General features: G+C 36.5%; 1 protein-coding gene across 5 annotated transcripts in view; it reads left to right on the top strand.

Moving 5' to 3' along the window:
• PLCE1 (phospholipase C epsilon 1) overlaps positions 1-20,994 on the top strand; it is a 139,939-nt gene that overhangs the window by 51,945 nt on the left and 67,000 nt on the right. For all 5 annotated transcript variants that reach the window (XM_071439119.1, XM_071439118.1, XM_071439121.1 and 2 more), the window contains one exon: positions 11,022-11,313. In XM_071439119.1, the coding sequence (XP_071295220.1) occupies positions 11,022-11,313 (292 nt within the window). The remainder of the gene's footprint in view (positions 1-11,021; positions 11,314-20,994) is intronic.

The raw sequence follows: 20,994 nt of genomic DNA, 5'->3' as shown, positions 1-20,994 counted from the left end.
TCGCTTAGTCACTCTACTTTTTCACTCATACTCATTCTCTTAAAACAAGCATATTTACCTTAAAAAACATGTTTTAAATGTGATGAAGGAATTAGAACTTTTGAAAATTGCAAAACTTTAGATTATCTCTTTTGTGATTTTCAGGCAAGTTAAACTGAACTGGAAATAGAATTAATGAATCAATGCCCCATGTTTAGATCTTGGACTTGGCTTCCAAAGCTCCCTTTGGAGCATCAGTTTTAACTTAATAACAATGTTACCACCCTTGCATCATTTTAGCAGATTCAGATGATAATTAAAAACTCTTTCAGTGACAATTGCTGCCATAGATTCAGTTTGATTCCAGTATACAGTTGTCTTAATGTAAGTATGGCTATTAGTGTGTATTAGGTATTTATCATCAAAGTTGTTTCATAAAATAGAAAGATGATGTGAAAATTGAATGTACGGTGTTCTGCAGAACAGTTATTTAGAGGCAACAGGTGAACTCTCCAGCTGGCAACAAGGAAAACAGGAAGTTATTTTTTTAGGTGGCTGTGTTGTATATTAGTTGTTCACAATGTCTTCACGTGTATAGCTTTTCTACACTTCCAGATGCAGCACAGTCTTCCTTAGCAGATAATGACCAGTGAAGATGAATAGTGTTGAAGGTACTGTGTTCTTGATCCAAGAAAGCAACATAAGGAAAATTGCTGTATTGTACTGTGATGGAGCATTGTGATCACTTAGTTTTTGCCAAAATTTTTATTCTAAAAATTTACAAGGTAGCCCTTTTTTATTCTTATCTTTTTGTAGGGTTGTTATTAAATGTTCATTGTGAATGATGATGAATGAAGACTCACTTTTTATCAGTAAATTATGATTAAACATGTAATTTCAAAGCTAAGTTTGAAGTATCAATATTCTCTTGTGACTTTGGGCAAGGAATTTTGCCTTTTCTATTTCTGGGTAATTTTTAAAAAAAAACTTAAAGTGGAAAATGCCTCTTTATAGAACAGAGTTATTTTGTTTCATGAAATCATGTTCTGTATCCTGACCTAAAAGTCTATCAAACAATTCAGTCATGAAAACTCTGAGAATTTCCTGGCCCCAAAGTACTATCCAAAATAATCTTATAATTATTCATGTGACCCTATGAACCCAACAGCTGAAGTACAAGCAAACAAATAGGCATGGATTCAGTGTCTATAAAATTAGAAAATGAGAACTAGATTTCCTGTGCTAAGGAAAACTTGCTCTTTTATTAGCTGTATGCCATGGGTAGGATGCATAAATTTCACAGCTGTAGTAATCTGCCTACCAATCTTTTACTGTAATATCAGTTAAAACTGGTTATAAATGAAAGTATTTTGGGATACAGCAAGGTTCTATTGCACTTGACTTTTATTCAATCCTTAGGTTTCTGTCTACATATCTGAACTATAGACTGTTTCTGATAGATGGGCTGAGATCCACCTTTCAATTTAAGTCCAGAATGTAAAGTACAATAAAATCCCATTATGAACCTTTTTTGATACACATAAAAATAGTGATTGTATAATTAGAAAGACATTTTTATTACATGTACTTTGTGTCTGAGCTTTGGCACATTTACTCTGAGCTTACTCTGAGATCTTCTAAGGCAATTCTGAGCAGTTTCTCTACTTGCGGGGATGCATCATTACACTGTGTAAAAACAGAATTAGCCAGTTCTATGACCTTTAACCCCTGCCAATGGCTATCTTATGAATTTTAATATGAGAGACATGGGAATGGAACAGACTGTGTGCTTTCTGAATCAGTTATAAGTATACATATTAACAAAATATTTTTAAAGAACACTTAAGGCCAGAGTTTGGCATAAGCAGCTATAGTGAACTTTGACAAATAGATGAGATTGTAGAAAGAGGATAAGAAACCAAACGTGTAATGGGGTGGTGAGATATGGTCTTCAACAGGGATAATTTTTCGGTTTTCTGTTTGGTTCTAAGATGATCATGTTGACAGGAGATCTCTTAAGTGTTTTCTTTCTTTACTGTATGTTACTCCTAAACCTTATTGTCAGTTTATAGATCAGGACTATGCAACTAAGCTCATCTTTCAAAGTTGTTTAAATAATCAGTTCACATGAGTGGGAATGCAGCTATTTTTAAATGTGTGAGTTCTGTGGAAGCCTTTCCTCAAATGGGAAGAATACAGTTGGTATTAAGGTACAAACCCATACAGATTTCTGCCTGTATCTGATGCATGTCTAGGGTTTTTGTTTGTTTTTTACAGAAAATCTAGACTTGCTATTGCTCCACATACAGAATAATAGGTTAAAAAAAAGATGTGGGACATTTGGGGGATTCAGTGATCCATTGTAATAGTAGCATCCTTTACAGTTTGACGTACCAAAGACCTTTCTACTATGATGAAAGGAGGAATTTAAAATGAAAATACTAATCTGTCCTGAATTGAAATTATTTCATCATGACACATTTAATATTATAACATCTAAATGGTTTGAGTGAATTATTTCTGTCTTTCTGAGAGTTTTAAGCCTAATTAGCCTTTTTAGATAATGTACATAGCTACACTAAAACTTCAGAATCAAAAATTCAACCTGCTAATCATCTTCTTGTTTCAAGTACTTTTTATAACACACCTGTGAAGTTTTATATGAATGCTTTTTTATCATCAGTAAGGTATATCAAAAGTCATTATTAAAATATATTTTTGAACAGTGCTTATGTGTGTGGTACTTATACTTTTATGTTAAAAAACATAGTAGGTAATTTTGAAAGCTGATAACCCAAGAAATTCCAGTCCGCACGATCAGATGTTCAAAGACATGATCCATGTCAGACTAGTAAAACTAACAGCTTTTCAGTAAAAAAAACCCCAAGGTGTGCATTAGTTAGGTGGAGCTTACACAGATGTTTATTTAAAAGAGTAATTTAATTTATTTAGTTACTAAGGCAGCAAATTGTTCATAAATTGTTGGTGAAAGTTGGAGGAAGTAAATAAACACTCAGGAAATAAAAAGAATACTGGCTGCATGTAGAATTGACAAGAGTAGAACAGAAAACATCTAAAGTTATAAGTTGCAAAGTACTAGAAAAATACTAAAAAATACTTAAAACTAAGTTAGCAAGTGAACTTAGTAATAAAATAATTAATAAGTATATATTTTTTCACATACACACTTGTACCAACAGAGGTATAAATAACTGAGCCAGCTGAAAGTGATGTTTTTTGCCTTTTCTGGCAAAGATTACAGAGGTTTTTTTCACTGGCAAGGGCATTGTTTCACGTTGCTGAAAAGTGATATGAAGAACTCCTATTTTGTGTACAGTGTCATCCTTTCATTTTCTCTGTAATCAACTTGAAATTTCAAGTGTTTATGAAAAAACTTTCAAATGACACTTAATGCCTTTTATCAGCCTCTTATTTATATCTTAAGGTGATTCTTCTTAGTAGTTATTTGAATCTAAAGTATAATACCTGCCATGAAAAGCGGGACTTTCTCAGGGTGGAGGTATTGTTTTAAATCTGTATCCTAATTAGATCACCCTGCTTTCCATCTTCTAAATCTGTGAAGTTCATCTTTCCTTTGGAAAGGGCTATTTAATACTGTTACCTTACAGAAATGGAAAATAAGTAAGTAATAGCAACCAAGTTTTTATCAAAAGTAAAAATGATGACTTGTTGGAAGTTTCGATCTGCTGTTACAATTTCTGGTCATAAATCCAAATCTGAAATTAATTGTTTTAAAACCTGTGTCAGCATTTCCTGATGATAAGGAATGAAAAAAATTTTCCACTTAAGGCACTTGTCAGATACCAGAACTGAATAGGGATGGCTAATAATATTTCTGAAGAATGTTGAACTGTACTTAAGGATTATTGCCTGTGCAAGATAGTTTGATCCTCATTAAATTCTGTTTCTGTTCTTGAAATTATCTCATCCTTAACAGGATGCAATTCATAAGAAATATTGGCTGGTGAGGTAATGCACATTCTGTAATTGCGATCGAAGCTTTAGAAAGTTCACAGAACATCACTTAATGAATATTAGTGTTTGGGCACATCTGTGCTTGATCGCTCTTTTGGCAGCCTTCCAGCTGCCATTGACACTGATTTCCATGTTCCCAGGGTCAGCTCATCTGTTTTGTGTGTGTCCTCTGCTGCTCTGGGCCACATTGCCCATTTACAACTTACTGTGTAGAACTGAATACTCAACAAAACTTGCTGTTGAGTAAGTGAGCATTGTTGCTCTGCAGCATGATACTCTTGTCTTGATCTCTGTGCTGACATTCTGTCTGCATCTTCCTCATCCTTGAAGAGAGCACAAAAGTTGGAAAGGTATTTGAGAGCAGACATTGCAAAAAGGATATTGGCAAGACAGCTGCTGGAAGGGTATCCACAGTGTTTCTTCTAAATTGCTGGAACCTGAAGATCATTTGCAGAAAAGGAAAACATCTGGGTCTCCCACAGTGACTGCATCACTGGATGTTAGAAAAGCTATGTGAGTATGCTGGAAAAAGCATTGACTCCTATGATGAAGAGATGCCTGAAGCCCTTTACTTCTCTCCTGTGATGTGTTCTTTCCTTCAGGTGTGTAAGGGGACTGGACAGGCTCCAAGCATGCACCTCCTCTGCAAGTTGTATGTGCCCTACCCCAGGGAGGGCAGCTTCTGTTTCAATTGGGAGATTTATTCCTACTATAAGGAGAAGACAACATAGCATTCCTTGTATGTTATGAAGTACACTTCAGATTATACCATGACACTGTGTCCTCTTATTTTTTTTCTTATTTTTTAAAATACAGTACAGTGTTTCAGCAGTCTAGGGATACTTTAAGGAACTTTTCCATTACAAAAACTGGCATCTCAGCAGGGAGGTTATAACGTTTTAACACCATGTGAAAAAACATAGAAAGCAAGATATGAGCAAGTTAAGATATAGACAATACTCTTACTCCCTGCCATTCTTTCCATTTTTGCTGAATTGCATATATTTCACTGTGAATATGTATTTATAGCTCTAGTTTTCTTGCTGATTAGTTATCAAAATAGCCCTTTACTGCTATTTCTTAAGCACATATGCAAACCTGCACCAAATGGCTGTGTTTCAGCAAAACCTTTAGGTGGTGATAGTTCTTGTTCTCCTGTTGGTAAAGCTGCAGGCAGGCCAGGTGGCAAGTGCCACTGCTGAGTCTGTCAGTTCTGCTTGGCGGGGCAATTGCTGGCTTGCAAAGCCACCTGAAGGGTGATGTTCAAATACATCTCCAAAAGCTGTTGAGTATGAAGAAAGGCATGATAATATGTAACCCTTTATTTGATTGCATTTTATTTTAATCTGGGATGGCTGTTTGTACTTTGAGAATTTTGCCTGTTAGCCAAAACGTTGGATCATGAGACGCTGGGAGAGGATCTGTGAGTTTGATGCCAGCTTGCAAAACTGCCAGATAGTTGTGTTTGTGTTTGCCGCAGGGAGAAACTGCAATAGAGTGTCATGACAAACAACAGATCAGAGAAGCTTGGGAGAGGTAGCTGTCCTGGTTTCAGGTAGGGTAGAGCTTTCTTCTTAGTAGCTGTTACAGTGGATGTGGAATGGGAATGGTGTTTCATCTCCTGCTGGGCTGGACAGTCAAGAGTCTCTCACAAATTTCAGTGGTGCTACAATTTAGAAAAGCTTACAGTTGAGTGATTGCATTCATCCACATCATCTGGAATAATAAGTTGGGAATGAAATTTAGTTGACCACAGGTTTTATCATAAACCTTACCCTACTTGTTCTTGTAAATACCAGAACTCAGTTAGACACATAGCCAAAAATTTCATCAGCTGTCCTGCCGTATGCTTATTTGGTTACAGGCTGCCGAGTACCACCAAGAAGTTAGTGTTCTAACAGTACAAATGTCTGACTTTTGTACTCCAAACACTGAAAGCCACTTACCAAAATGTCCAGTTTCTTGAAAGGATTTCTGAAGACCTCACCTATTTGATTGATGAAGTGAAGAAGACTTGCCAGTGACCAGAGCTGAGAAATAGTCCTGACAGAGCAGACCTGTCAGCTGTTCTCAGCATCCTCTTTGTCAGACACAGTAAAATCCCTCGGCTTTGAACAACCTGCACAACTGTTTGAGATATGGCCTCTGGCATGTCCTCTTGAGAATATCATGTACACAGGAAGACAAACATATACACTATTGTAAGGATAACAAAAAATGCATTCGGTGTTTAATGTATTTCAGTTCTTATAATTGATACATAGTCAGAAATTGTTACAAGACATTCATATTTTAGAAAGACCTTGAATTAAAGATTTGTACTTTAGCAATGATCTTGAAATGTCATGAACTAATCAGTGAGGGTATGGTCATAACCTGAATGAGATAAAGCTGAGAAAATCCAGCGTACTTCAGAAAATTAACTATCAGCAGTACCTATTTTTACATTTTTTACTAATATATGCTCAGAAGTGTTATGCTGGAGTATCATTTTGGAAGACATAAAACTCAAATATTGACCAATTCTGCATTAATGCCTCATTCACCCAAGTTCACTTTGCATATTAGTTTCTTTCTGATAAAGGTGTTTTTTTGCATAGCAGACTGTGCTTGTATTCCATGCTATATATATCCAAATTAAATGATAGAATAAATGCATGTAAAAGCAATTGGAATGGTCCTTGGTCATGACTTCCAAGAGATCACTGTTAGCTTCATTTGACCAATTTTAGTAAGGGTTTTCTTCTGAAAAACCTGCAAGGCCAAAATGAAAAATCGCTCACAGAATTTCCTCACTTTAATGTAATTTTTCTTGGAACAGAACAAATTTGAAAAGAGCAGCATTTCCTGTGCTGTTAATTGTGCTTAGGCTTGTATGTTCTGTAAAACCTTTGTGTTTTCAAAGGAGGTATTTAAATGATCTTCAACACATACTGTCCTGAGAGTTATTACTTGTTATTATACCACTATGGCTTACAGGCATTTAAAAATGCTTTAAAAGCGTGCAACAAATGAAGACAGGCTGCTGTCAGCAGCCCTCCATCATAGAAGTGCTCTGTAGGTGAACAGCCAGGAAATCAGTCTGAAATGTGTTGTACCAACTGAACACATGCACACACCTCCTGCATTTCAGTATTTCATCTTGATTATTCAGGATATCTTGATAGATGTGTTTAGAGAGTGTTTGGACAGATGCAGTGAAGTATTAAAACCTCATTACCCTATTGTCTCATATTTTTACATTGTAGTAGCAATAAGCATAATTTTTCATGACTATTCTTTGCAATGAAATTCTTGGGTACACACATTCTTCTGTAAATATTCTGCTGCCTAATAAATGGGACATTTTTAGTCAGTTCATAATTCCAGTTTCTGGGTTTCAAAAGCACAGCAGCAGCTAGATATTTGACAACATGATAGCATGCCTCCAAGGTCTAAGCTAAATACCCGAGGCAGAAAAAATATGAAAAGAGAAACAAAAAAAGACTACAGTAAGAGATACACGTGCATTTTAGTAAGAAATCACAATTATTTTTTATGAGCTGCTATATCTGATATTTCCAGTACAGCAGTACCCATGAACTCCAGCTTCGTTCTGGGGGAATATGTGTCATAAACTGGGCAGTAAGTGGCTGCGGTCTTTAGGTTTCTGCCATTTCTACACAGTAAAGCTGTAGTAATGTTGTGGAGAAAAGGACATATTCCAATTTGCAATTCCGTGATGATTAAACAGAAAAAAAAAGATAGCAAGAGAAAACTAAGGAATAATTTCAAGGCTAGCATAAGTTGCTTGTTCTTATAGTTATTTTTAAAGATTTTTTTAATATCTTAGCAAAATATGTCTGTCGCCACTGTAGGAAACTTTTATTGCCTGAAGGTTATCAATAAGTTAACTTGCAGATACCATTTTAAGTTACTAGAAGCAAAACTGAGGAGCTTTTAAAAGTAAAGTTTTGATACTTTATTTCATACATTATTAAGAAGTGAATAATCTATTTTATTTCCATGCATTTTCCAAGTATAGACTTGGTTGTACAGCTGCAAGGATGGAATTCTGTCTGAAATTAATCTTTATTTTAATGCTAATTTTCATTTTTGAGTTGGAGGACAATTTTCTCTACTAGAAATCAGAAATATTGTATGTTGCAAGTAATTTTTATTTTCTTTTTACTTACCATTAAAATCTCCTTAAAAAAGAAAAGAAACTAAAAGCTATTGAAGCCATAGTATACTCTTATTGGAATACTGGTGTATTAGTATATGGAGTTTCCTGTTTCATCTTGTTTCTTATTTTAAAAGTGTTGTATGTTCATTACAGAATATTTAGTATTGCAACACTTTCAGAGTCAGATACTGTCCTGAGTTTCTTTTGAGTTACTGTTTTGTACGCAGTAAGTGAGACATGGCAACATCAGACTGCAGATGGTTTTGAAATCTTTAATTTGATATCTAAGGCAAAAGTGAGGCTTGGTTTCTTGATGGGTAGCTTTCAGTTCAGTGCTGCATCTTACTCTTTTTGGTTCACATTCATTTTTAATTACATTAGTCATTCTTTGGTAGTGGCATGGATCAATAGGATCTGGATTCTGCCTGGATGAACTGTAAGCTCTGGCTTGGAATAAACTTCTTTGTCTCCCAGGCAAGACTAAATTTCCCAATTGTCTGCTGCAATCTCTCTGAAAGGTGGTTTTCCCTGTCAGTTACCTGAGGGATTTGTTGCTATTCTGATTGTTTCAGTTCTTTACAGGGGCTGACAAGTATACACATTGTAAGTCTGTATTTTTTCGTAACCTCATCTGTGTGCAGCAGAAGTAACACGCTCAGAACTTTAACACATCAAAACAAACAGAAGTTGAAAATGTTATGTGATGTGCAAAGTCTTTGGAGACAGCTAGTGCCCCAAAGTCTACTTTACACAGAAGAGATTAACACCATTATTCTATGTATAATCTCTCTGGCAAAACACTGTCGCCTATTTCTGTCAACAAATAGTTTCTTTGCTTTGGCAGCTGAAAGAAATTTTAGTTGTGTAGGCAACAGAACATGCCTTTATAAGTTGCAGAGCCCAATTTAAAAAATATTTTGGATGGTAACTGCAGTTTTGAGAAGTTAAATTATATTCATTAACTAAATATTTTTTTAAAACAAACTAAAAAGACTAATTATGTCTACTGTGTGTAACACACTCATAGTCCAAAGGTTTACTATTTCACAGTACACCTTTTGAAAAGGTACTTGCAGACAGTTAGCTAAATAAAAGATCTATACACATACCATCCAGGTAAGGCACCCTTTAAGAACACATTTTCTTTCTGAATTAAGGTGATGAGGTGTCTATACTGACAGTCTAAAAGTCTGTGAAACTGCCAGATAGCAAAGAAAAGAAGATAAAGATGCAGGTGTAATATTTCTAGAAACCTCAGACCAAAAAATTTTGTAAGATCTGCAGGGAGAGGGGAAAAAAAAAGGTGCCACAACATTTCATGCTGTAGTGTAGTGCATGAGTAGTGTAGTGCATCACAGAAGGTATCTTTTAAAGGGATTGAGTTATATATAACCACAGTCAACATGTGAAAGTTTCTTTTTTTATCTTAATAAATATGTCAGTGTTCTTTTTCAGATCATTGAATTACATTACTAGTTAATGAATTATTATATTTTTAATATAAAATTTTACTGTTTTCCCCCAAAGGTGGTTATTACAAAAATTAAAGCTAAGATAACAAATATCTACTTAATAGATTAAATTGTAATTGATTTTCTGCAATTTGTTTACATGGATGAAGGAACCACATCATTGTTCACTTCTTCTGTTAGTGGCGGGTGAGATCCCTCTCATGGAGCAGGGAGTTGGGTCCCTCCTCACTGACCTGGCAGGGTGAATGCCAGGCTCAGGGCAGAAGTGGATGGGTGTGAGATCCCTGTGCTGGGAGCCACTTCCCTCCCTGGATCCGTGGCTGGGCACGTGTGTGTCCCGTGGGCAGGCTGTCGGTGCCTCTGACATGTGGCGTGCACAGGCTGTGCAAACAGGTTCTTATCATTTGACTGAGCACATGTGTGCTTGCTTTGTAGGGCTGGCTGCAGTTTCTGCCATGTTGATGGATAGCTGTATTTTGTTTATATGTGGGAAAGGATGGCAACAAGACACAAGGCGCTAATTGAAAAAAACGGTCATGAAGCCATCAGCTTGTTTCTTCTGCACATCTTTGACTGGTGGGGATCAGTCTCATGAAAATTGTCTCAGCACGTGTCCTGGTGACAGTTATGCTGACATTTCCCTGTGTTAATTTTTAGTTTACGCTTTGTAATTAAGAAGCACAGATCATTGAAACAAATTATTAATGTTAATCAGTAAGTCAGCATGGAAGAATGCGAAGAATCAAGTCTCCCCTTGTATACTAAATGAAGAGATTTCTTCCAGATTCTTGCTTTGATCATTAGACTCTTTTAAATAAGCAAACATTACTTAGTTGCTAAGCCACAGACTGAAGTTCATTAGTGTGTTATCACAAATATTGGGAAAAGAGTACTAAACCAATATTAGATAGAGGACCTGTGTGTAGGCTGGAAGTAATGCAATAAATGTGAACATTTTGAAAGAGGGTTCAGAGTGATTAAAACCATCTCTGTTTGCAAAACCCCGCCTACTCAGCAAGAAAAAGTGCCAACCCTGAGTTGATCTGGTTTTTTCTGCTACTGATATCTCTAAGGTTTTCTGGAAGTACAACAGATCTAATAGTATTATAAACAATTTTATTCATATTCAATATTTTAAATGTTGATGAGGTATATTGATGTGGGTTTTTTTTAATCTAATGGTTTTCTTTAGAATGCTTTTAAACATAGATTGAAAGCCAGAATGACTTCTCACTTAAATATCCTGTTTGGGTGCCTGACCCAAAATTCTAACAAACCAGTTTTGGATAAGTAGATATTGCAGGTCACTGAACTTCACAAGAAGTCGTGGTCATTTGGAATTGTTTTTATATTCAGTATGTTATCCTAAGCAAGTGAACTAACAGTCTATGCTTTTGCATTCTTCACAGATCTTCAGTACAGTGAGAGAAGAGGAGGAAGGAGCAGAAGATATTTTTCAATATATTCCTCACCTTCTGAGGAAGCTCCCAACATCTGTTACAGACTGTATATACAAAGGAGATGGTTTTTGTGTAAAACCATGTGTAACAGGTGCTTACTGTCAATATCGTGCCACTTCTCAGAGGACTGCGCTCTCTAACTATATAACTGGTGCTCTACTAGAAGCAACTACATCATTAGGAGCAAGAAGTGGTCTTTTAAATATCTTCGGAGGATCAACTGGAAGAACAATGCTTAAAGGTAATGAAGATTTTCTTTTATCTCTGTCCACTTAAAGTATAGCATGAGTTCCAAAATTATGAATACAGATAAAAAAGATTTTATGTTTTCAAATATTTTCCTTTGCAGTCATTATATGAATAGCTATCTTAGTTTAATAAAGTAAAAATGCAACTAAACTGAAAAGACTTGTATTACAAAACGTTTCAGTTTTTTTTCTTGTTAGAATCTTTTCTGCCTGCATCCAAATTTGATGCCTAAGCCATTGTTTTTAGGGTGTTTCCATGTGTAGTATTTCTCATTTACCAAGTGCTCCTGCTCATGGGCTGACTTGGTTCAGAACTAGAGAAAGGAGTGTATGCTCTGCTTGGTTATTATTGTTGTCATTATACAAGTAGCTGTCAGCATAGCACTGTATTGAGAAGCATGTACACTTCATTACTGGTTTATATTTGGTCTTCTCTTGGGTCCATCATCTTTGTAGTATTGGATCATTTCAAATAACATGGGTGCTCTCTGTGTGGAAAGTGCCTGTTGGAAAATGGATGTTGCATACTAAACTTCCATGCTGATCATCTTCGTATGTAATAATATCCTCAATGTGATTTAGTTTAGTCTGTTTTGGAAGCTAAACAAAGCCTTCTTGGTACAAATTCTGTGCTTTAAAATACGGTTTTGTACAGAGCAGTACTTACATTATTGATTAATTTTTAATTCATGCCTAGAATATTTCGTAAGTTACTCAAGAATTTGGAGATCTGTCATCATCTGTCATCAAAACCATAACAAAAGGATGTACTATCTCTGTCATACCATGGTAGAAGTGATGCATGTGGGTATTATGGCTTGCCCAAAATTTTACAGAAATATGACAAAATTAAGTGCAAAACCAGTGCGGTTCCTTAACTAACACAAATACTGACTTCATTTCTAACAGACAAATAATGGTATAGTTTATGCTCATATATGGCTGTCTTAATTTTATCCCAAGAAGTGGCCCTTTCTTGTTTCAATTCTAGGTGAATCAAAGGGTAGAGAGAAGCATTGAAATATTCTATGAATAACAGGTACAGATGGCAGACTTGTAGCATGTGAATGAATTTCAGTAGTACCTTTTACAACAACATTGAGCAGCATTACTAAGCTTCACGTACCATCATTGTCTATGAGAGACAGATATGTACAGTATAGCACCCAATTTTGGTAGGATTTTCCATTTTATTTTGTTTGGTTTTACTTGTTCTGGGGAGATGAGTGCTTTAGAAAAATAAACAGGAACAGTCCTGCGATAGCTCAGAAATCAGAATTAGAAGAACTGAGCCGTGTGCTTCAGAGCTGGGTTCTGAAACTGAAGCAGCAGCAATAGTTAGCTCAGGCCCACCAAGCTGCTGATATGGCTACATCTTTTTATGGAGCCTCAGCTAGTGAGTGCTCTTATGTGCTCTGTGTGCTCCATGTACCAGCACGCTTTGCACTAGTTTGGGGGTATCTATGGTGACAGTATTACATGGTGTATGTTGTTGGATTCTGAGCCAAAAGATGTAAGACATTAAAAAAAAGTTCAAGATTTTGAACTCAGTTTGCAATTCCATTGATAGGCTGTGTAGAGAGTAGAGACAGGATTTACTGTAGTGGTCTAGGCATGATTTACTGTGCTGATCTCTGGTAGGAAGAGGTGTGCTGCAGCTCTAGGATATTGAAATTTTCTGGATGTGGAAGCTTCCTGTTCATTTATATTGTGACGATGTAATATATCAGAGAAATTATAAGAGTCCTCTCTAAAACATTTATATGGAGTGTTACCTGGTGATCTGACCAAGTCATTTACATTAGTGAGGAACTCGGCTGTATTCTGAATTCAGAGCTCTGGTCATCATTCATGGGTGTGTACCTTTTGAGAAATTGTCCTGTCTATACAGATTGATAAGAAGGCTATTTTCATCTGTCCAGCATCCTCTGTATTGCTGAATTTAACCTCAATAAGCTAACCTCATCTAAACCTGAGAAATTTTAATTCACATCAATAACTCTGTCATCAAATGCAATGGAGGATTTATCTCAGGATACAGAATGTCATGGGAACACTTCACTCAGTAGTTGTTTGCAGGCATTGAAAAGAGAATATATTGATCCTGTTGTGGTTTAATAGCTGCTGTTGTTTAACCCTGGTAGGTAGCACCTTGCTGCCACTCACTCCCCTAGAATGAGATGGGAAGAGAGTCAGAAGGGTAACAGTGCAAAAATTCATTGAAAAATTCAGTTTAAGAGAGTTTAATAGATAAAGGAAAAGCTGTGTGTGCAAGCAAAGCAAAATAAAGAAGTAATTCAATACCTGCAGTCAGCAGGCAGGTGTTTTAGCCCTTTCCATGAAAGTAGGGCTCTGTCACATATAATGACTTCTTGGGAAGACAGGCACTGTAACTCCAAATTGGTTGTCAACTAAAGAGTAAATATTACTGCACTTCACATGATTTTCAAGACAGTTCTTAAAAAGCTTCCAAAGCAGAAGTAAATTTGTTTATTAGAACCAATCTATATTATGAAGTCTTGAAAAGATCTCAAGGGCTGTTGAATTTGTGTTTGGAGAACCTTTTCTGAACTAGACAGCATTCCACTACTTTCAAAATGTTTGCAATTTTTGGAGACAAAGTTCAGCACTCTCTTGCACAGTGTGTTTAAAGAGGAGCCCATTACTTTAATGAGAAGTGTGTTCATGATTCAGAAGGAGGATTTCTCAAAAAAATTAATTCTCTCTTTAGTTAGGGCTTTTATGTAATATCTGCCCAGGAAATAGGGATCCTGCAAACAGGAAGTCCCTAATACTGGGATAGCCTCCTGGGTTGTGTCTCCCCAGCACCAAGCACTTGGTCAGTTCTTTGTGTTCAGTCCTTCAGGGGTTACTTAGTGACCTGAGCAATGAACCTTACAGTCACAAGCAGTCCAGCTCCAGGGAATACTTTCTAAGGTTTTGCTTGGTAGCTAAGGACCTTAAATGCTCTGAGTCTCCAGGGCTGGGATGGTTTTGTGGGCAGATCAGCCACTGTTGTTAGTTCCACAGAAGGCTTCCAAACATACCAGACCTTCTAAGCCAGAATTCCCAGTCACGTGGATCTGAGACTGAGAGTTTTCAGAAACTCAAGTAGGGCCTGCTGTGTAGGGGGGTCATGTCTGAGGCCTGGAGCAGAGCTCCTGCAAGCCCTGCTCTCAGATGGCTCCCGACTGAGGGGCTGCCACTCCGCTCCCGCTAGCACAGGGATAGTCTGAGACTGGGCTCCCGGGAACCACGGATGCCTGGAGTTCCCACAGCTGCTCAGTGACATTCACATCCTTGTCAGCATCTTTGTTGCTACAGAGAACATAATTTTCACATATGAACACTGAAGACATTTAGGCTGCTCTGTTTTAGTACCTCTGTATGTAACTCAGAGGTTTTGGTTAGTAAAAATTTAAAGTGTGTCTTTCAATGGGATTTGGATTGAAGCCAGGTCTTTTTTTCCTGTAGAAAGGAAATCCTGCTTTTCAGCCTGCTCTGTTTCTTACAAATTGATTGTTACAGAAGTTTGCTCATAGTTGTGAATGGGCCAGAACTTCCACTGGAATTATATTTGAAGGGCCAGTCATTGTCATAGTTCATATGGTGTTGACATTTTTATGCCGAAAGTGAAAAAAGTGTCTTTCTTAAAGAAGGAACTGGAGTATGTGAAAATGTTTGTACTTTACATTTGATAGAATTATCATTTGAAAAAACATGTACACTTCCCCCCCCCCAATTTAGTTCTGTTTGTAATCTAAGAAAAAGGGAAGGACAGTTAGAAAGAGGTGTCTGAAGATGGAGCAGACTGCAAAAACATTTCTTATCAGTATTCTTTTCACTTTAGAATCCTCTACAATGGGTAAGTCTGATGCCACTCTCTGGGATATAAATCGGACTACATCTTCTAGAGAAAGCTCGACAGGCCTTGTTAGACAGACAATGGCAGGTTTTGACCAAGAACATAAGGAAAATAATTTGTCATGAATGTGGAGGCAGACTGCAATGATCTTAAGAAAACCTGCTTCATTCATCCCACAGAATTTAGTGATTACTGTTTTTTTTTGTAATCAGACTTTGCCATGTGCAAGACTGCACAGCAAACAGGTGCCCAAGTCTCTGTGGCTTTTCCCACTGCTGTTTCTTGTATCCTTTGCACAAAGTGTATTGTTACAATATTGGGAAAATTCCAGGATCCCTCAAGTTAGGGCAGTTGTCTGATAGCTATGTGTCAGAGTCATGGGTGATAACAAGCTTGATGTACATAGATTTAGAAAGGCCAGCATAATTTAGCTGGTGGGTTGTGTGTGTGTGTGTTTGTGTACGTTGTGCCCAAAGGTTAAGACCATACAGAATGAAAGATAAAGCCAAACAAGCTGAAATTGAGACCTGAAAAGACAAAATGTGTCTTAGGGTGACAGTCTGTGGTGAGATGTGTCAATGCACTATAGGAGAGGAAATCAGATACTGGAGACTGGTCAGTCTGTATGTAGATAATGTGGCCTGAGGCAAGGGTGTGAGTCAGGAAACAAGGATTTCATGCCTGCTGTGTTGCCTCCAGGATGTAGGTTAGGAATAGCAGGAACAAGTGCAGGTCATCTGGTTAGGAACAGAAAGAAGAGTGACATGGCAGGAAGCACAGATCAAGGCTGAGGCATCAGGAAGGAGGAGAAAGATTTTGGAGGACAGCTGTAAGTGTAGGGACACGTGGGACCGTCTGGAGCTGGCTACAATGATTGACCCTGCTACTGGCAGAAGGGAAAGATCACTGAGGTCAGTCTCCTGGACCTGTCTCACCCTTTGGCCAGCCCTAATCTGGCTGCAGTCAAAGGGACACGCAAAGGGTAGTGGAAAAAGGGCTTAATGAGGATCCTTGACAACGTTAATTTACAAAAAACTTCCTTCAGCCCAATACATTAATACATTATAGGCACAAAGATTTAAGTTCTGTCAGCATAGCTTGTCTTATCCTTACAGTCTCCTTTCCAGGGTCAGTAAGTACTGCAAGATAGACACATAATTGAACTAGGCAGAAGGTTGAAGTTTACCAGTGTAAGTAATCTTATTAGAAGAATTTAAAATACTTTCATCTGTAAAATTGCACCTTTGGATGTAATAGGTATCATACTCCTGGTACATGTCTGTATGGATGTGCATATCCTAATCTGTGTACAGGGCTAAGCAGTTAAGAAACAACTGAGTTTCAGCTGATTTTACATAGATTTTCGTTCCAATAATACTGTGTGAGAGTTTGGGTACACTGTTGATCCTTTAACCTGTCTATCTGAGTCTCAGCTTATAGCAATATTTTTCTTGGGAGTCTGTAGCTGTTATTTCCACTAAAAGAAAAAAAAAAAGGAGTTTAAATACATAGAATGAGTCTGTTGTTAGAGTTTTGTTGTGAGGAAGGTAATAAAGGACATGCTGATGTCTGTGGATGAAGGCTGAGAGAGCAGAAGTTTGTGCAAAGTGATGTTAGTTTTAAAATCAAATTTATTATTTTTTTATGACAACTATTCTTCAGAAAAAAAATGAAAAGGGATTCTGAGTGCAGATAGTTAATCCCTGAACTGCTTATTATTGTTTATTATTTCAAAGGTCTGAACATTTGTTTGAATGGACCTTGTAAAAGTAGTGTCCATGGGAACTTTTAAAGTGTAGAATGGAACTTTTTCAGTATGTTTATGTTAGCATGTCAGTCATGAGCAGAAAACCCCAAGGACTCAAGGAGCAAGATGACTCAAAAGTCATCTCTTGAAGCTTTGGTTTTAGGAAACAAACTAGAAGAGGAAATTCAGTTTTGTAGGATAATGGTGTTTTATTTCTCCAGACAGAATTTTTTTGCTAAATTTCAAGAAATAATGTGCAGTTTACTTAGCAGATCAAAGACATTCAATTTTTTTTTCCTTTGGGCTTTCAGATATTTGCTTTTATAACTAGTGAAAAATACTTTAGTAATTGACCCTATAATGATGAGAAATGCTTAATTTGACGGTTCATTTTATATATTTGTAGTGAGATAGCATTAATAAAATTTATATTTATAAATAAAATTAATTTTAAAGTTTTCTATTGCATCTCCATGTGCATCCTTATGTTTTCATATATAACATGGTTTTTTTTTTAAATCTAAGTGTCCTAGTTTCCATCTGGAATTTGGAAACAACACTAAATTGTCATTCTTCCAATTAAGAAAGAATATGCTTGTGTTGTCAATGAAAAAATAATGGTGTGTTGGCCAGGTCCCATGGTCCTTCCTTCAGTAGGGATTTTTCAGACAAGACGTATATTCACCGTATAAACAAAGTGTCTCTGAGTGTACTGCTCACATTCCAGCTCTGCACAGACCTCTCTCAGACTTCCTGGGGAAATGGAGAAAGCTTTCTTGTGGCAGCATATTGGTTTTCAATCTTGTGTACTCTAGCAAATTTCATAACTAACTTTTCAGTGATGTAGTCCTGCTGCTTGTAAAAGTGGTGTAAACTGTGTGTAGGCAAAGGTTAGGTTAGAATGAAGAAAAGAAGTGATAAAAGTGCCAGAGCCAGATACTGACTATGGGATGAAGGCAGGGGTTTGGTTTCTGCTGACTTTCTGAATATAATGCAATCTGATGGCTATGCTGTCTTTTTAATTCCCCCTGTTTGTAATTTCTTCAAGGTTAATCACATTTCTAGAAGCCTCAGGGAGGTTTTCCTCTACTTTGCCTCTCAAATAAACTCTTTTGGATGGTTACCTAAGTCATAGCCCTTTTTCCCATTAAAGTTAATGCTATTGCCTTTTACTTGAGTTGTTAGTGCAGAGAGCATAATAGCTGTAAAGGTAGGGCATTTGCTAATAAAGAAACACACATTGTGGTTTTTGTAATGCTTCAGATGAAGTTTCCTAAAACAAAAGTAATTCCATTTATTACTTTTGGCCTGTTTAAACAACATTGATATAAATATAACTTGTACAAAAGCCTGAGTGTAGGGTAACTTATTTCTTAATATATTTAAAGACAAGAATCCAGCAGAATTAAAATGACTCTTGTTTATAACTCTGCTGTCAAAATCAAATGCTTTTAGTCTTAGCAGGATGTATGCTCATCCTTAATTTCTAAACTTCCTTCCATTTGAATCCTAGTGTTTCAGCTTTTATCTGGGGAGGTGGGAAACCTGACCTTTCAGTGAGCCAGCCAAATGCATGTCTTCTTCATGGCTTACACAAGGCATGTCAGTTATGCATTTTGCCACAGTTTGTAGCTTTAAACTGAGCAGCTGTTGCCTCACTGTTAGTTTGGACAAGTGCAGCGTGGAGACTTTTTGGGGCACTGAAGTACCTGCTCTTCTGGCATTTTAGGAGGAATCTAAGATTCAATGGAAGGCACATTTGCTGGTAAGATTTGCCCTTCTGTGGCCGGTAGTACACAGTTCTGATTACATACAGGGAGTTAAATCAAAGTGATAGTTTTATTTCCAGAGAAGTAACTTGGGTGCCAATCTTATTTCTAATCTTATTTTAGATCTATAATGGCTGCATTTAAATAATAGTGCTGTCAGGACACAAAACTGTTTCTAGGTGGAAAATGAAGTAAGGATTTAATTAAAGCAATATGAAATAATGTCTTAACAGTGTATTTTGTATTTCAGCTTGTTTGAAATGGAATGCAATATTTCAAGTAATTTAGGAAAATTGCTTTGCATTTATTTGGTTCACATTGCAACTATTTCAATATTAAATTATGTTGTGGGACATTCCTTTGTTTCGTATTCTACAAAAAACAAGTGTCTGTTACAAAATTGCTGGACAAAATAGGAATTTCAGTACTTTAAAAAGTACTAGAACAAGGTAAGTATTTTTTTCCTAAAGTATATAAATTACTCAAACATTACACGTTCATACCATGTTTTTGAATGTAAATGCACTGCTGCTTTTTCTTTAGTGAGCTTTTCTTCCTGGATCTTCAGTATGCAAGTTTATAACTTGCAAGCAGTTTTTGTTTCATGATTGCTTAAGGGAGTTTATGGTTTTTTTCCTTTCTGAATGGCATGTACACATAGCAGCATGTAATAGCAATGTTTTGCTCCTAACTGGTCATAAAGAAACCCCTCCATTTGCATGTTTTTTTCAAGTGGCATTTGTAACCTGAATGAAGGTTCATAATATTTTACTCTGTGAAAGGAATGTCCTTTATGTGCTAACTCTCCCATTTCCCTAATCTGGCTGTTAGCTAAAGGCTATGACAAGCATTCACCATTCGAAGTGATAGTACCCCATTGCAATAGGAAGGTTGTCTTGGTTGTCAACACTGTTATTCTCACCTCAGTGATTTAGAGAGCACAGCAAAAAAGCACCCTGATATCAAGTGTATCTGTATTGATTGCAAAACAGTGGTGGTTTTGATGTGCCTATTCAGTCAGTGATAACAACTCTGAGATAACTAGAAATAGTACAAGAAAGGGAGTGAAATTTATTTTAGTTAATTTCAGCTCAGACTCTTCCCTTTGCCTGTTTTGTAATGCTTTTAGCTTTGATTTGAGGTGGAATGGTGTAAACATTTTTCTAAAAATTAGGCTGATACTAGGATTTTTCTTAGGGCATAATTGGTTTAGCTTTTATTTAAGAGGATTCATATTGACATCGTTTTTGAATGTTTAGTTATTTGCTTGTGAAATACTAGTTATGCATATAAAAGCATTACTACATATTTTAGTAATTCTGAAATAAGTAATTTGCCAGGAAGATTTATCAAATGCGAATTGAAAATGTTTCAAAGCAATAGTAGAAGAAGTAGGATACAATTTGCTGCTAAAAGTACCTTTAACTATTTTCTTGAGCTTAATTTTAAGGGCTTTGCACAACTCTACAGTAATTACGTATTTTTGTCTACATTTCCCATGGACTTAGTGTGACAGATTTCATGCACACTTTCAGCTTTCTTTGTGAGTGTTGAGGTCTTCTAGGAAAGGGATAGATCTGCTGCTCTTGCATCATGTCTCCTCTCTTTGCCCCCATCCATGGGCTGGAGTGGTGTCTCCTAAGAGCATTTTTCTTTGAGGGGGGGAAAAAGAATTCTCAGTCTGGAAAAGCTATTGCTTCAAATGCCTTTTAATATGTTTCTCTTAGCTTTAGAGTACATTTTATCTGGAGCTGTTCACCTGTATTTGCTTGTTCAAATTTAAATTGCAAAGCTCTGCAGAGAAACACAGCAAAATGGTCCTGTGGAGAGCCAGGAGTTGGGGCTGGATGATCCTTCTGGTTCTTTACAGCTCAGCATGCTCTGTGATTCTGTGAAAAATTTCTTTAACATGGATGAAGTGTCATAAATATTTGTAACTTATTCTAAAAATGATTATACAGTTTTTTCAAATAAACTGGTCTTCTTATTAATTTCTAGAAGTTTCAACTTGGAATTCAGAAGAATTCCAATTGGAAATGTCATTAATCTTTGGGACTTGATTCTGAAAATAGCTGTACCTAAAAATAATGCTTTTGTGTTATTTGCTTAGAAGAGTTATTTCTGTTCTTGTGTTTTTGTAGGCACTTGGCTGATAAAATGTAATTAGCATTTTAGGAACTTATTTGTGGTATTATGCTTTAAAGCACATTAAATAGTTTTGTTATTATTTAAGTTGAAGTGTCTTAAATTTAAAAACAAAAAAGAACCTTAGAAGTAGAATTTTCTTCTAGGC

Source organism: Agelaius tricolor, unplaced genomic scaffold, assembly GCF_023055355.1.
Source record: "Agelaius tricolor isolate 1412-34295 unplaced genomic scaffold, bAgeTri1.0.p SCAF_13, whole genome shotgun sequence".
NCBI lineage: Eukaryota > Metazoa > Chordata > Aves > Passeriformes > Icteridae > Agelaius > Agelaius tricolor.
The sequence above is the reverse complement of the archived record's forward strand: the minus strand, read 5'-3'. Positions and strand labels throughout refer to the sequence as shown.